Raw genomic sequence first — 15,244 nt, 5'->3', positions numbered from 1 at the left:
TGAATCAACAAAAATAGCAAAAGTGACTATTAATTGAGGAAGGGAGTATTTATTAGTCACTTTCATAAAGATTACCAAAAGAAAAGTAATTGAATAATACTTGTATATGTTTACTTACCAAAAAAAGAAAAAAGAGAATAACTTGATAGATTATTTTTGTAGCTTTTATATTATTCTCAACAATATACATATAATCATCACATCAATATTTCTGAAGCCATTGGATATATAAATTCAAATTTCTCTAGCTTAACTGCCTAGTATATAAAGCCATAAATTCTAATATGTTGTACTATTATACTTATAAACCAAAAAACAAAGCATTTATGAACACTGTATATCATATCATAGTTAAAGACTGATTATGTCAAAGAAAAAAGTTATGGGTTTTGTGATTACTTTTATAGGAATTCTGGGTTTTTGCATTGGTGTCCCAATTGGACTTGCTGTTGGGTTTTTCTTCTTCATATATTCTGAGCCTAAAGATGGTGTGGTAATGCACATTTACTGTTTGATAAAATGTTTGACTGATTGATGATTGTTTTATACTTATGATAATTGTATAATCTTTTCTTTGTTAATGTACTTTGTGTTCATTTTCAATTCTTTGTCATGTTATTTGTGTTTTTTTTTTTGCTTGATATAATGGTATTATATTATTCTTGGGGTTTTAGTTCTTTCAGCTGAATTTTTAGTATTATGTCAAATGAATGATTATCATTATGGATAAACTATAGCATTTGTGCAATTGTGCTTTAATTTGATTTATATAGTTGAATACTTCCAACCTTTAAGTTTGCTATAATTCGTTGCAAAATCTCGAAAAAAGAGATAAATAGGATTTGGTCATTGTGTAAACATTCAATGGGATTCTGGAGCTAAGGTTTTTGATTAAGTTGGTTCATTCACTGAATTTCTTGCACCAGAATTAGCTAAGGTGCATTCACTGATTTGGGCTAAGTTGGTTCATTAAATAGTTAAGTTCTTGTTTGTTTGATAGTTGGCAGCAATGTCATGTTGAGTAGGAGGGTTGACAAGATATTAGTCTTCCTCCCCTCCATGCTAAGTTGCTAAAATTCTTAGACTATATCTGGATCGATAGAGGAGTGAAACTGTGATAATCATATAAATTGAAAGAAAATGGATTGATGCTGTCTTTTTGTATCTCTCTTTGAATGGCCTGATATCAAATAAAATTACTGGAAGATCTTCAATACTATGATGGTGATTCTGAGAAATTAAATTGATCTTGTTTATTTTTATAATGTACATATGGTTGTAGTAAAAGCAGAATAAAGATCGCCCCCTCCCCCTATCGAATGTACCTAATGGGTGTGTACTAGCTTAGTTGGTAAAAGTTTGGGGGTGATATCCTTGACTTTAAAATTGAATACTATCGATACAATGCTTTTGATCCTGTTTGAGCCACCACCTTTGATGATCTTGATACACCTAAATATTTGATAATACATTGTAGCCTATTCTCAATTAAGGGTCTCTCTACATCTCTATAATGTAAAATAGTATCTTTGAGCAAGGGTCTAGTGGGCATTTTGGTTATGCTATGATCTCTTAATCTACTTTCCATAAGTGTTGAATTCTTTCTAGCTAATTATGATGACTTTGGAGCATCTGTTTTTCGAACGTACTAAATGGGCATTTGAAATTAACCATTCAGTGTGATTTATCTCAATGTTCTGGATTAAGAAGCTCTGCAGCCATGGCAATACTACTTAGACTAACAGGATGGCAAATTGCTCAGATGCAACATATGAACAAACTAATTCAATTGCTTAGTCTGACTATAAGTTAAAAATTTTATTTTGTGTTTGCATCAAGAAGGTTTCTTTAAATTTTTTTACTCATGAGCTTGTTAAATATGGACGCAGGTGCCAGTTGTTATACCACTTCAGGAATTCGATAGAGATATTCTGTTGAGTGCTTTACCCTATATTCCAAATTGGGTAAAGAGTCCCGATCATGATCGAGTAAGTAGTAGTTTTCAGATTTCTTATTAATTACCTTTAAGATCTAGATGAAGATATCCTAAGCCGGCTTCAATGAATCAGGTGGATTGGCTGAACAAGTTTGTGTTAAATATGTGGCCTTACCTTGATGGGGTGAGTTTTTCTTGGCAAAAGTGTGAAACTACTATTTGAGTAAACTCTGATGTTCAATTTATCAATATGAACAGGCAATCTGCAACATGATCAAAAGCAAGGCAAAGCCTAAACAATTTGATTTCATAGGAAAATATAAGCTAGACATTAATTTAGAGAATCCAAGTCTTGGAACCCTTCCACCTACATTCTATGGTGAGTATGCTTTACCAGTTTGATTTTTAGCTACTAGTACACATATATTAATATATGGTACATGTATTTTATATTTTGTGTGGAAGAACAAATCTTTCAAGGACCTTGTAATTTTTCACCTAATTTTGAGAAATAGCATTTTCAGATAAGGAGGAGATGGTATTGGCTAATATATCAAAAATATTCTGCCTATGGTTCTAATTTCGACATAGTCCTTGAGTAATAATGCATGATGAAGTACAACTCTTTCTAATGTTCATTCGTCTCATACAGGAGAGAATTCAAATGTGGCTCAGCCTGACACTATGCTCATCACTAATTCTTTTTATATTGAATTCGGTTGAAAATAAACTGTAAAGTCTTCTCTAATTTAGTGGAAAAGAACCTCTAAAAGGAACCTGTTTGGGGAAGTCGTGTATAGTTGTTTACTATGTATAGCAGGCACTCTGAATCTTTGAGGCAACTCTTAATAACATGATTAGAGATCTCTACAATACCAGTCAAGAGTAATTCTTTTTTGTAAAACAACACTGCTGTAGTGTTTTCTGTTGAAGATATTTCTGATTCAAACTACTTCTGTCTGGATTCTCAGCCTTGGTGTTCAACAATACATTTAGTTGATTTCTAGCTTAATAAAGTCCTGGTTTCAATTTTGTGAATCTGGGTCTGCTAATTTTAGTCATTCCAGGCTTATTATAACAGTTTAACTCTTAGTTTCCTGAACTCCAGAAGCGGCTTTAACCTATGTTATGTCAGAATGTCAGATTAGAAATTTGGCTTTTAAAGCTACTGCAGTAGTTTACTTTCCTGTCTTCTGCTTCTATTTTTTCGTTTATGCTGTCTTTAGCTTGGTCTCAGACTAGATTCAATTATATTGTCAATTTTCCATAAATCATGTGTTGGAAAAAGTTTTTTGTTCATGAACTAGTTTCTCAAAGGCCTGCTTGTTGGTTTAGTTTGACTATTCTAGACTGATATTAAGTGGCTGTACAACTGCTGTTCAATCCTTAATGTTTATCTCATTCACTTTTTGTACAATATTCAAAACATATCTCTGGCTAACAATATCTTCAATTACATGTAATTAATAATTGTAAAGCTAATTATTAGACAATATTATTTTCTTATTTATCAGTGACTTGGTGAGTATACTCATGGTAAAAATAATTTAACTTGGACAATTTTATGCCTTTGTTTGGTTTTTTTTTTTTTTTTTTTTTTTTTTTTTTAATTTATTTTGAGGATCATGATACTTTAATTTTCTAAATCTTAGTGGCCAAAAGAAAATGTTCATTCATCGGAATTTAATCCCTCTAAAAATCTTGTTTTGCAAATGTATACTTCATATTACCTTTGATATCTTTAGTTATAGGCTTATTCTTTATTTCTTGTGGTGATCAAGGATAATTCTGTTACATTTGTGTAATCTTTTGGACAAGAAACATATTTTGTTTACTCCAGCAGTCCTGCTTAACTACAATTGATATCTTTTCAATGTCTGCAGTGACTTGTGAAGTTTAGAACCAGCTTAAGTTTTATTTCTTGAGTTTCATCTGAACCTTTCATTTTTACTGATACCACCTTTTGCAGGTATGAAAGTATATGAGACGAATGAAAAGCAACTGGTCTTGGAACCAGCTATTAGATGGGCAGGAAATCCCAATATAGTGTTTGCTGTCAAGTTTATGTCAGCAAAAATCAGGATTCAAGTAAGAATCGACTCAATGCAGGTATAGTTTAGTCCATACTAAAATCTAATTCATACTGAAAACCAAATGTCCTCTTTTTTCAGCTTGTGGACGTACAAGTATTCGCTAGTCTTAGGATACACCTGTAACCCCTTGTTCCAACATTCCCATGTTTCGAAAGCTTAGTGGTCTCATTATTGGAACAGGTATTGTCCTATTTAAATCAGTTTTTGTATGTTGCATCAAAATTTGTTAGCAACTCCTACTGTTGATCTTAAAAGCTTTTTGCAGCCGCATGTGGATTTTGGACTAAAAGTTCTTGGAGGAGATGTCATGTCTATACCTGGTCTTTATCGCTTAATTCAGGTAAAACCATAGGATTAGTTTAATGGATAGAGGTCAGCAGTCCAAATTGTAGATATATCGTATAGCTGACTGACTAGGCTGTTTATGTGCAGGAAACTATCAAGAAACAAGTTACAAGCCTTTATCACTAGCCCAAATCGTATAAATTTCCCATTTTTGATCAGTCAACGTAAGATTTACTTCATAGATGGGTGAGCTGTATATATATACATGTATATAGATATTAGAGACACACAAATTATATTAGACTTTGATGCATTTTGAAGCACTATACAGACTACAGATGTGGTGTTGGTTATCAAAGTTTACACCAGCAGTCCGTATTAAATGACTGATAATCACACCTTATTTGTATACTATCCCCCCCCCCCCCCACCCTCCCCCTCCCCCTCTTTGCTCAGGATATGTTTTCATCCATTTACCGCCTTTTTATTATTTTGTGTGTTGTACGTCCATGCAGAGTTGCCAAGCTTGTTGGCGGCATATTATATGTAAAAGTTATCCGGGCAATGAGGCTTTGGAAGATAGATCTTTTAGGAACATCTGATCTATATGTTAAATTAAGGTTGAGCAATGTAAAAAGGACATTGGGAAAACATCTATCAAGAACAGGACCTTGAATCCAAAGTGGAATGAGGATTTTAAACTATTCGTCAAGGATTCTGAAACCCAAGTTCTTGAGCTACAAGTTTATGACTGGGACAAGGTTTTCTTTTTAAACTCCTCTTACTCTCTTAGACTGACTTTCAGTCATCAATTATCACCTAATTATGGTCCAATTTTAGGCTTTAGACGTATTGAATACCCTTGGCTTCTACAAAGAAAATATCTCTGCAGGAGTACTGTCAATGATCAATTGATCATTAATCAGACATAATCTATTCCATCAGATGACCTGTTGAAAATAAGAAATCACAGCTTTAGAAGATAATCCTAGAAGTAGACACTAAACATCTATCTGTTAATCTGTATGAGTTGCTTACAAATTTGGAACCCTTTTATTAGATGTGTATATCTGTATGAAATGTGGTTTCACACTTTACCCCATGGTTGATTTAGCTTGTTGAAAAAAAAAATAAAAAATAAAAAATAAAAAATCACCTTCTTGCTACTTTCACATCCCTTGTTGGAAGAACATTATTGGGTTATGTTTTCATAGTTGGGTTCCCTCACATTTATGAGTTTGCTAATGTTTACAACATTACATGACCACATTGAAGGCATTGTAAATATGTAATTATATATAGCTTTAATTATCTCACAATTAATGCTTTTGCATGCAGTTTGGAGGAGATGATTATATGGGGATGCAAGTAGTACCTTTGAATCAACTAACTCCCCACGAGAAAAAGATTTTTACCCTCGACTTACTCAAGAGTTTTGATGTGAACGATTCTCCTGATAAGAAGCCAAGGGGGCAGCTTGTAGTCGAGCTCACTTTTGATCCTTTCAAGTTGGGGAGACAGGGGAGTGACAGCATAGATAGATCTTTATCTGATGCCTCAATTATTTGTGAAAGTGGAGCACTTTTGGTTAACGTCATATCAGCGAAAGATGTAGAGGGAGAGCAGCACACCAACGCTTATGCTCAGATTGTGTTCAGAGGTGAAATAAAGAAAACAAGGGTGAGTTACTCACAATTTTTTATTGAAGCTTCTCTCTCATGATAACGAAGATGTACATGAAAATATTTCAGTATCTAAAAGTGTTGCCAAGCAAAAATATTTACTTGAGTCGATTTATTATATGTGATTTTCAATGTATTTGTAACCAGCAAGAGAATTGCTTTTAAGCCCTAGCAATTCGTATAATGTTTGGAGGCATTAGAACAATCGACTTCCACTAGCCTCTGATTTTGGAGGATTCTTAGGCTCCTGGTGGACAGATTCAGCTCAAGGATCTTCCGTCAGAGGCGGTTAGGCAAGGTGTTGCATTGTGCTCAACAAGAAGTCAATGTTGTACTTCCACTGCCTAAAATTGATATTTACTATAGAACTGTGATTTAAATTGTTAATGTGACAATTCAATCCGGATGACGGATGGAGTGGTTTTCATAGGAAAAAAAAGTTACTGGATTTATACATAAAAACCCCAGCAACTATTTTGCATAATGCAAATAAGTGTGTATTATACCTTGTATTACTTCTGTGAACAACTTGCTTTATACTTCAAAGTATTGTAACACTGACTGAGGGCAGCTTGGCTATGTTTCTGCCTTCAGAGTTCAGACAGTTTGCATGGTGCAATTGAAAATGTACGGAGTATTTTTTATGATGGATGAAATATAAACAATGTACTTCTTCGTAAGCTTCTTGGTATTCATAATTTTTCTGAATCATCAAATCATTCAATGTAAGAAGTTTCAGACAAGTTTAAGTGGCGTTATACTGAAGTTCATCTGAATTCATCATTTCTTTCTGAAATGGCTTAAGTGCTCGTTAATACGAATTGTTTATATTAAAGTTGTTTTTCATTGTAGAAATGTATTACAGTTGCTCAACTGCTCACCTATATTCATCGTATTATCAAAATTCATCTCTCACTAATTTTTATAGTCAGAAACTCAATTTGTTTCTGATTCATCAATGTTTTTGCAGACTATCAAGAGAAATCGGAATCCATGGTGGGATGAACACTTTACATATATAGTTGATGAGCCACTTTTGCATGAAAAGTTGTACATCAAAATTTTCAGCGAATGTAGAACTTGTGGTTTTACAAGAAAAGTAAAAATATGCTCCTCAATTGCCCCATTTATAGTATCTTAAAGCCATCTGCTAATACTATTTCTTGTTGATTAACTGTGAAACTTTATATTGTGCAGGATTCAGCTGGGTTTGTGGAGATCAGTCTGGCTGATGTAGTGAACAATGGACGTGTCAATGAGAAATACAATCTGATTGATTCTGAGTACGGAATCGTCCATGTTAAGTTGGTGTGGCAGACGATATGATTTCAAAAAATTTACTCGAACAACAAACGTTATCGTACATACATTTTGCCTTGTGAGGCCATGAAATCTCGACAACCTCAACAAAAAGATGGTAAAGTATAGATTTCAATAAAATGATCCAAGTCTTGACAGGATTATCCTATCCAAAAACTTCCCGTGGTTGATTTTTTGTCCATTGATCAATTTGTTACAAGCGAAAATAAAGTATTTGGAGCTGTACATCATATTCCATTGATACATGTACTGCACAACTGATTAATTGATTTCACTACTGGAGAACCAATACTTACATTGAAGGCCTTGACAAGGGAGTGAGATTTGCTTTCAACTTTACAAGTCCATATTGTTATTATTAGTCTTAAAAAAAAGTATCAAATTCTATCTGTTGTTTACACGAGTTCGTGTGTGGCCAAAATTGGACTCCACTAATAGTATTTTGTGTTCATTCCAATAGATCAAAATGCAAGTCTGTATATATATAGTTTTTTATATACTAGTATAATTTTTCATATTGATGCAAATTAGACTGTTCAGAGGTAAAATAAAGAAAACAAAGGTGAGTTCCTTACAAATTCTTGATTACTCTGATGATAACCTCCCATGTATAAGATTATGTTTCAGTATCTGAAAAGTGTCCCCGAGCAAAACTATTTACTCGAGTTGATGCATTAAAATGCTATAGGGTTCAAATATATTAGTGTGGAGAATTTAAACTGTGCTTTGTATCGGAGGGCGGGGCAGTCAGGCCATGCAGGGGCGGAGCCAAGGGGTTAATTAAATTTGCTGTTCATTGTCATTAATTTTGGTGTAGTAATATGCAAGTTGTCAAGGATCAAATCTTAAATTGTTTTTTTTAAAGTAAATGTAATACGGAGGTATAATCTTGGCCCCTAACTTAGAAATTCTGGCAGGCCATGATGTTTTACACAAATATAAGCTGGGTTATACTCAAATTCAACTGCTTTAAATATTTTGTTGCAGAGCACAATGTATAACAGTTGCTCAACTACTGTTGGTATTGTCAAAAACTCAAAATTCATTTTCCTAAATTCAGTTTCTTTCAATTTTTGTAGTCAAAACATGGGATGAACACTTTACTTTTATACTCCCTCAACTTTGATAAAAACAATAAACAACCAACAATCTGTATGAAATAATGTGCTTAGAACTGTACATAAGCCATTTTACTACTCCCTCCGTCCCCAAATAAAGTATTAAAAATACATTAAAAAAAAACAAATTTTTATATGAGAAAGCTAATTTTGCACAAATATTGTTGTAAATTGGTGGGTATTTTAATGCAAATGGGTATCATTTTGGGACTAAAATTAGGCCAAAAGGTCGAAGTTTTGGGGGCGGAGGGTGTACATTTTAAAAAATATGCTAAAAACAATCAACAATCAAACACATAATAAGAAAACACAAAGATTCAAAATTGTAGATTCAACATTTCCAAATAAGAGTAATTATAATAACCAATCCTCAACAAAACATAGGTTTGATAACAAAAACTAAAAACTAGTTAACAGAATTCATTGGATTAAACTCCAAAAACTGGAAATGAATGAATGAATGAAATCAATCACCTCCAGCTTTCTGGTAAACATAGGTAAGACCACACTTACCACAATAATGGCGATCAAAATGATTAGCCATAAAAGTACCAGCACCACACTCAGCATTAGGGCACTCCTTCCTCAACCTCTGAACCTTAGCAGAATCATCAACCTTGTAAAACTGAAGAACAGCGAGCTTAACCTTCTTCTTCTTGTGCTTAATCTTCTTAGGCTTGGTGTAAGTCTTCTTCTTCCTCTTCTTGGCACCACCACGAAGGCGAAGAACAAGGTGAAGGGTTGACTCCTTCTGGATGTTGTAGTCGGCTAAAGTGCGGCCATCTTCGAGCTGTTTTCCGGCGAAGATGAGGCGTTGTTGGTCGGGTGGGATGCCTTCTTTGTCTTGGATCTTGGCTTTCACATTGTCGATTGTGTCAGAGGATTCGACTTCTAGGGTTATGGTTTTACCCGTTAGGGTTTTCACGAAGATCTGCATTTTTGTGCTCTCTTTCTCTCTCCTCTGGTTTTTCAGGCTGCTGATGAAATGAGGGAGGAGGGTGAGGGTTAGGGTTTTTGGGGATTGATTGGGTTTTTATTTGGGGGAAATTAGGGTTTTGTTGAGGGGTTGTGTTACTAGCCCAGCCCATTACACTTTTTGGATTCATTGGGTAATGGACTTAAGGAATAGAGTCAATAGGCTACATTTAGACTTCTTTTCAAAAAAAAAAAAAAAAGGCTACGTTTAAACTTGTTAATTTCTTACCTGACCCGATAACTTCATCCGGCACAATTTCGTATTCTGTAATGATCCAATCGATTCAAACTAAATAATCCAAAATATGACTCGAACCTGACTCATTGACCCAAATTGACAGGTCTAAGTCTACAATATGTGATTTTTTTATTATGTTTGTCACATATTCTTAGCTGCAACCTCATGTATATAGGATAGTTGCAACCTCATGTATATAGGATTAGATGCAACAACCATGAAACACAAGATATTCCGCATGAAACGCACGCAGCCCAAAGTCATATCAAAAAAACCTAGCTAACATTCTTCCGCATTAGTTTGTTTCCTTTTTTAAATTCTTGGTTTCCTTCTTCCCAATTGTAGACACCTAAAAATGTCTCCCCAAAACCAAACCCGATGATGAACAACCTTTCACCGTCACTATTGGTCGGGTTTAGTATTTAATCCCGAGAGTGCTTAAAAAATCGTATTTTATTAAATTCATATTTTTGAACAGTCCATGGATTAGTCTTGATGTTTGGTAAAAGCATAGTTTTAATTTCAGCCCAAACTTATTAATTAATTTTTAGCCCAAACCTTTTTTATTTTATTATTTTATTATTTATTTTTGGCCCAAACCCTTTATTTATTTTTATTTGATTATTTTCTTATTTTAGCCCGAATAATAAAAAGTCATAAAAGGCCCGAAATTATCAATCGGCACTTAAAATGCCGAAGGAAATTAGGGTTAAAAATGTATTTAGACGGAAAAACAGGCTGGAATTTCCCGCGCCACGGCAGGTACCTACCGTGTCACGGGAATCCTTCCCGTCTGACGGTGGGATTTCCCGTGACACGGGAGGTCTGCCGTGACACGGGACATTCTGTGTCTTTTCCGCGTAAACCCTTAACGCGTTTTTTATCCCGTTTTCTGAAAATTTCCCGCGTCACATCAATTATGTACCGTGTCACGGGAAAGTGTACCGTCTGACGGTGGAGCTTCCCGTGTCACGGTACAGTTTGATCGTGTCACGGGATACTTTTTTAGGGTTTTTATCATTTTAGGGTTCCGTGTGCTCCCTCAGCACATTTTCCCTATAAATACCCCCTCATTTCTGATGAACGGGGCACCGAGTAATTCTCTTATTTTATTCTCTCTCTTCTATGCTTTAGCCTAAACACTAGCCTACCCTTTTCACTTCAAAATTCCTTCTTCAAGCACTCAAAGGAGTCCATATTTTACTCGAGGTTCTGTCCTTAAGCCAAGGCGTGAAAGGTAGAACTGTTTGAGGGTTTGGCCCCAAAATCAACTTTATCTTATTTAATTTAATTTAATTATTGTTTAGTTATTTCCTTGAAGTTACTAACTCGTTTATTATTTTGTAGTTGCAAACAAACATAATCAAAGTAAGGATCATGCTCCTTTTATTTTTATTATTTTTCTAACGGTTTTATGTTGTTGGAATTGTGATTAAATTGATTTTAATATTAATGTTGTTCTATTATTTTTTTATTGATCACCATATTGCATGTTTAAAGGGAATATGTAATTGAAAATCACGCCTAATAAGATAATTTGGACAACCGGTTTAGGATCCCTTTTAATCTTATTATTAATTGAAGTGATCACCAATATATTTAGAATTATGTGTGCATTAATATTAAACCAATTTAGTTAAATAATAGTTTGGAGCGAATTGAATCTTTGTTTGTATGCCTTTGAGATCACAGGAATGCTTTTCACTATAAGAATCGAGTAGAGGCCAATACGGGCGAATGTGACTCCATGACTCACTTCGTACCATCATCCTCGATCCTCCTTTCGTGGTTCCGAACCATATGGAGTTAGTAATCTCATGGATTATGAATGGGGTGTAACCTTCACGGGTCAATCGTTGTTGCCTTCGTTGTCCCTTTATCGTGGTTGCCTTTTATGATCCGTGAACGGTTTATAAGTTCCTTAAAAACTTGTTGGCGGCTCCCTTCTTTATTTGTCCCTAATCGGTGTCCCTAATCGTAATGTCAATTCCCACTTCCTATGAGTGCCAAGCATATTCACCACATGCTTAAACGTAGGCGCACTTCAAACGACGCCTACAATTTGGCGACTCCACTGGGGAGGATTCTTAATTATTTATCGATTTGAGTGATCGGTATTTAATTAAGATGAGTGGATGAGACTTAAAAGATTCTTGAAAAAATATTCCTGTGATTAATTTGGCATTTTTGCATCTGCATAGACGTTTTAACGTCGCGTTCAGGTCTGTCCCGTAGGAAAAATTGGATAACTTGGTTGCGCGCGAAGGAAAACAGGGCACTAGTCAGATTTTCTGACTGTCGTGCCACGGAAGAATCTGTCGTGTCACGGTACAGCGCACCGTCTGACGGTGCACAGTACCATGACACGGGAATTTTTGCCGTGTCACGGCAGTCCTAAAATCAGTCCGGTGGCTTATTTTCTTTCCTCACAATCGACTTCCTTCGATTTTTCTGAAAAAACGTATGTGTTCTACATGCGTCTTAGCCCCGGGGGATTTAAGCTCTATCGACCCAAAAACGCTCATGGCAATAAGGGTTCATCCGAGTTATTAAATCCACCCAAACCATGGAGTCGAGTTCGATTTCATCACGAACTCGCGGAGCCGCCCGTTGGCATACACCCTCAAAGGAGGCTGCCTTGCTAACGCGTCCAAACTCTTAACCATGGTACCCTTTTGACACCCAAAGCTTGACCAATAGTTGAACATAGATCTTGACTCTAGGTTGCGAACTTTTTTTACATCATCGTGCCTAAATGCTATGTGGTTGTTTGGTGCTAACCTTCATGTGTTTACTCTTTTGTTTAACCCATGATCGAGGGTTTTTATTCTCACATAGTAATTAGTACGGACCTAAAATCGGTTAAAATCTGGAAAAACCACAAAACTGACCTGGAACTGCGCACCGTGTCACGGCATGTTCTGCCGCGCCACGGTGAACAGTGCCGTGACACGGGGCTCACTACCGTCTGACGGTAGACTGCACCGTGTCACGACAGTCTGCACCGTGACACGGTGCCCAGGAAAAGTGTCCTGTCAGTCTTTTTTTTATTCTTGTGCGTACGTATGTGGATGCTGTGTCCGGTTTGGTGTCATGTCTAGTTGTACGGTTAAAACACGCGTCCATAACCTCACCTAATCAATCACATATCGTGTTCACACACTTTTTTCTTTAGTCGTGCACTACTTTTTGACCGTATTTTAGGGTAGTCTTGTTTTTTGTGTCGTTTTTTTTTCGGAGTAAGTCGGATGGTATCCTCCCTTTAAAAATAAACAAGTAGAATTTCAAAATTATGGATTTTTTTTTAAAAAAAAAAATGTCGTGTCACGGTACAGTGCACCGTCTGACGGTGTGCCGTACCGTGGCACGGGAATGTTCACCGTGGCACGGCAATTTCCACCGTGACACGGTGGATTTTCCAAAAAAAAAAAAAAAAAAATTGTCGTGTCACGGTACAGGGCACCGTCTGACGGTGTGCCGTACCGTGGCACGGCAATTTCCACCGTGACACGGTGGATTTTCCAAAAAAAAAAAAATAATAATAATAATAAAATTGTCGTGTCACGGTACAGGGCACCGTCTGACGGTGTGCCGTACCGTGGCACGGGAAAGTTCACCGTGTCGTGGCAATTTCCACCGTGACACGGTAGATTTTCCAAAAAAAAAAATAAAATAAATAAATAAATAATTGTCGTGTCACGGTACAGGGCACCGTCTGACGGTGTACCGTACCGTGGCACGGGAATGTTTACCGTGGCACGGGAAAGTTCACCGTGTCGTGGCAATTTCCACCGTGACACGGTGGATTTTCCAAAAAAAAAAAAAAAAAAATTGCCGTGTCACGGGAAACTCTACCGTGTCGTGGCAATTTCCACCGTGACACGGTGGATTTTCCAAAAAAAAAAAAAAAAAAGAAAGCGTCAGTCAAGTCTTCCGTGTTAATTTGGTCCTCGCGTCAGTCATTTTGGTTATTGTTCACATGTCTAGCCATACGATCATACCACGAGTCTTATAACATCACTTAGTCACTCACGAGTCAAGTATAGTCCACACACTCTCTTTATGTTCCGACTCGAGTCGTGCACTAGGTCGTTTATGATCGTATATTAGGTTCATGCACCCTTTTTTCGTCATAATAAAAAATGAGTGGAGTTTTCTCACCTGTTTTCAAATGTCTATTTTTTTTTTCCTTCCTTTCCTATCTTGAGCAATGAGTCAAACAATTAAGTGAATTATTTTATTTCACAGTACTTGGTCAAGGAACAGGGATAGATCAATACGGTTCGAGCCATTACCGCAACAATCTCTCAGATCTAATAGGCGTTCAAAGAGAACTTTGCCATCTCCGTTACTCATCACCTTTCAATGGCCACTAAAGAAGACATTGAGAACATCAACAAATCCATTGAGGCACTGTGTTCCATGATGCAAACCCTTACCACTAGGGTCACTACCATGGAACAAAACAAGGTCACTGTTTCCACCCTTGACAAACTGAAGGAACAAATGAGTAAGATCTCTGAGGATTTCACTTATGTGGAACGGCCTCCTACTCCTTTGGATGTGAATGATAGACTCCCTGAAAAGTTCTCCACTGCTGATATTCCAAAGTTCAAGCCTACTGACAATCCAATATTCCATTTGAAGGCGTTCTCTGCAACCATGGCTCTTAAGGGATTGGACGTAACACTCTTCCCTACGGTGTTCCCTCTCTCCTTAGAACATGCTTGCCAACAATGGTTTTATTCCTTAGATGTCAAGCATACTGCGACTTGGCAAGATGTCACCGACAGTTTCATGAATCGTTACAAATGTAACATTCAAACTAAAACTTCTGAACGTGAACTCTCCATTCTCAAACAGAAAGAGAATGATGGCTTCACCGCTTACCTGAACAGGTGGAGGGAAACAGCTTCACTCTTGGTAGATCCACCCAAAGAAAGAGAGATTGTTCGCCTCTTTATTCAAAATCTGACTCATAAATATAGGGAACATCTCAAATTTCTTCCACTGAACACTTTCGAAGCTGTATACGACATCGGCATCAATATCGAGGATGAGTTAATAAAGACTGCTGGTAGTAACAATAATAACACTTGGAAAAACAAGAAGAACGACCATCCTTCTTCTTCGTCTTCTAAGCACGAAAATACTACCAACAATATAAGTCAAGTTGATCTCAATGAAGTGTTAGCTCTTGATACTCCATTGCCCAAGAAGAAAAGAACTTACACTCCTTTAGGAATGACTTATGATGCGGCCTTTGATCGCCTTTACAGTCAAGGCTTGATCACACCTATTGGGCCATTTCCAGAGCCAAAACCTGAAGAAAGGAGCGCCAAATGGAATCCCAATGCCTATTGCAAGTACCATCAAGGAAGGGGCCACACTACGGAGCAATGTTGGAATTTGAAGGACGTCATTCAAGACTTGATGGATGCAAACAAACTTCCTGTCCCTCCAGGCGGCAAGAAGTAATGAATACAAGGCACACAGATCTTTCGTGCAAGATTTCATGATTTCTTTCTTTATCATTCTTCTCCACTCCCCCATTCATGTCTAGCATAGGTTTTCCACTTTGAATTTTTTTTATATGT

At 36.4% G+C, this 15,244-nt stretch overlaps 1 protein-coding gene and 1 pseudogene across 1 annotated transcript; one reads left to right on the top strand and one right to left on the bottom strand.

Annotated features, from left to right (window-relative positions):
• Window positions 1–382: 382 nt before the first annotated feature.
• On the top strand, window positions 383–7,322 carry LOC145559900 (synaptotagmin-3-like; annotated as a pseudogene).
• A 1,428-nt stretch (window positions 7,323–8,750) lies between these two features.
• LOC145558585 (ubiquitin-ribosomal protein eS31 fusion protein) lies at window positions 8,751–9,455 on the bottom strand. The gene has a single exon (XM_081619872.1). The coding sequence runs from the start codon at window positions 9,369–9,371 to the stop codon at window positions 8,901–8,903; it is 471 nt and encodes a 156-aa protein (XP_081475998.1). The 5' UTR covers window positions 9,372–9,455; the 3' UTR covers window positions 8,751–8,900.
• Window positions 9,456–15,244: the final 5,789 nt, after the last annotated feature.

The sequence above is a fragment of the Chenopodium album genome, chromosome 9 (genome assembly GCF_948465745.1).
Source record: "Chenopodium album chromosome 9, dcCheAlbu1.1, whole genome shotgun sequence".
NCBI lineage: Eukaryota > Viridiplantae > Streptophyta > Magnoliopsida > Caryophyllales > Amaranthaceae > Chenopodium > Chenopodium album.
Note: the sequence above shows the minus strand (reverse complement) of the source record. Positions and strands in the feature narration are given on the sequence as shown.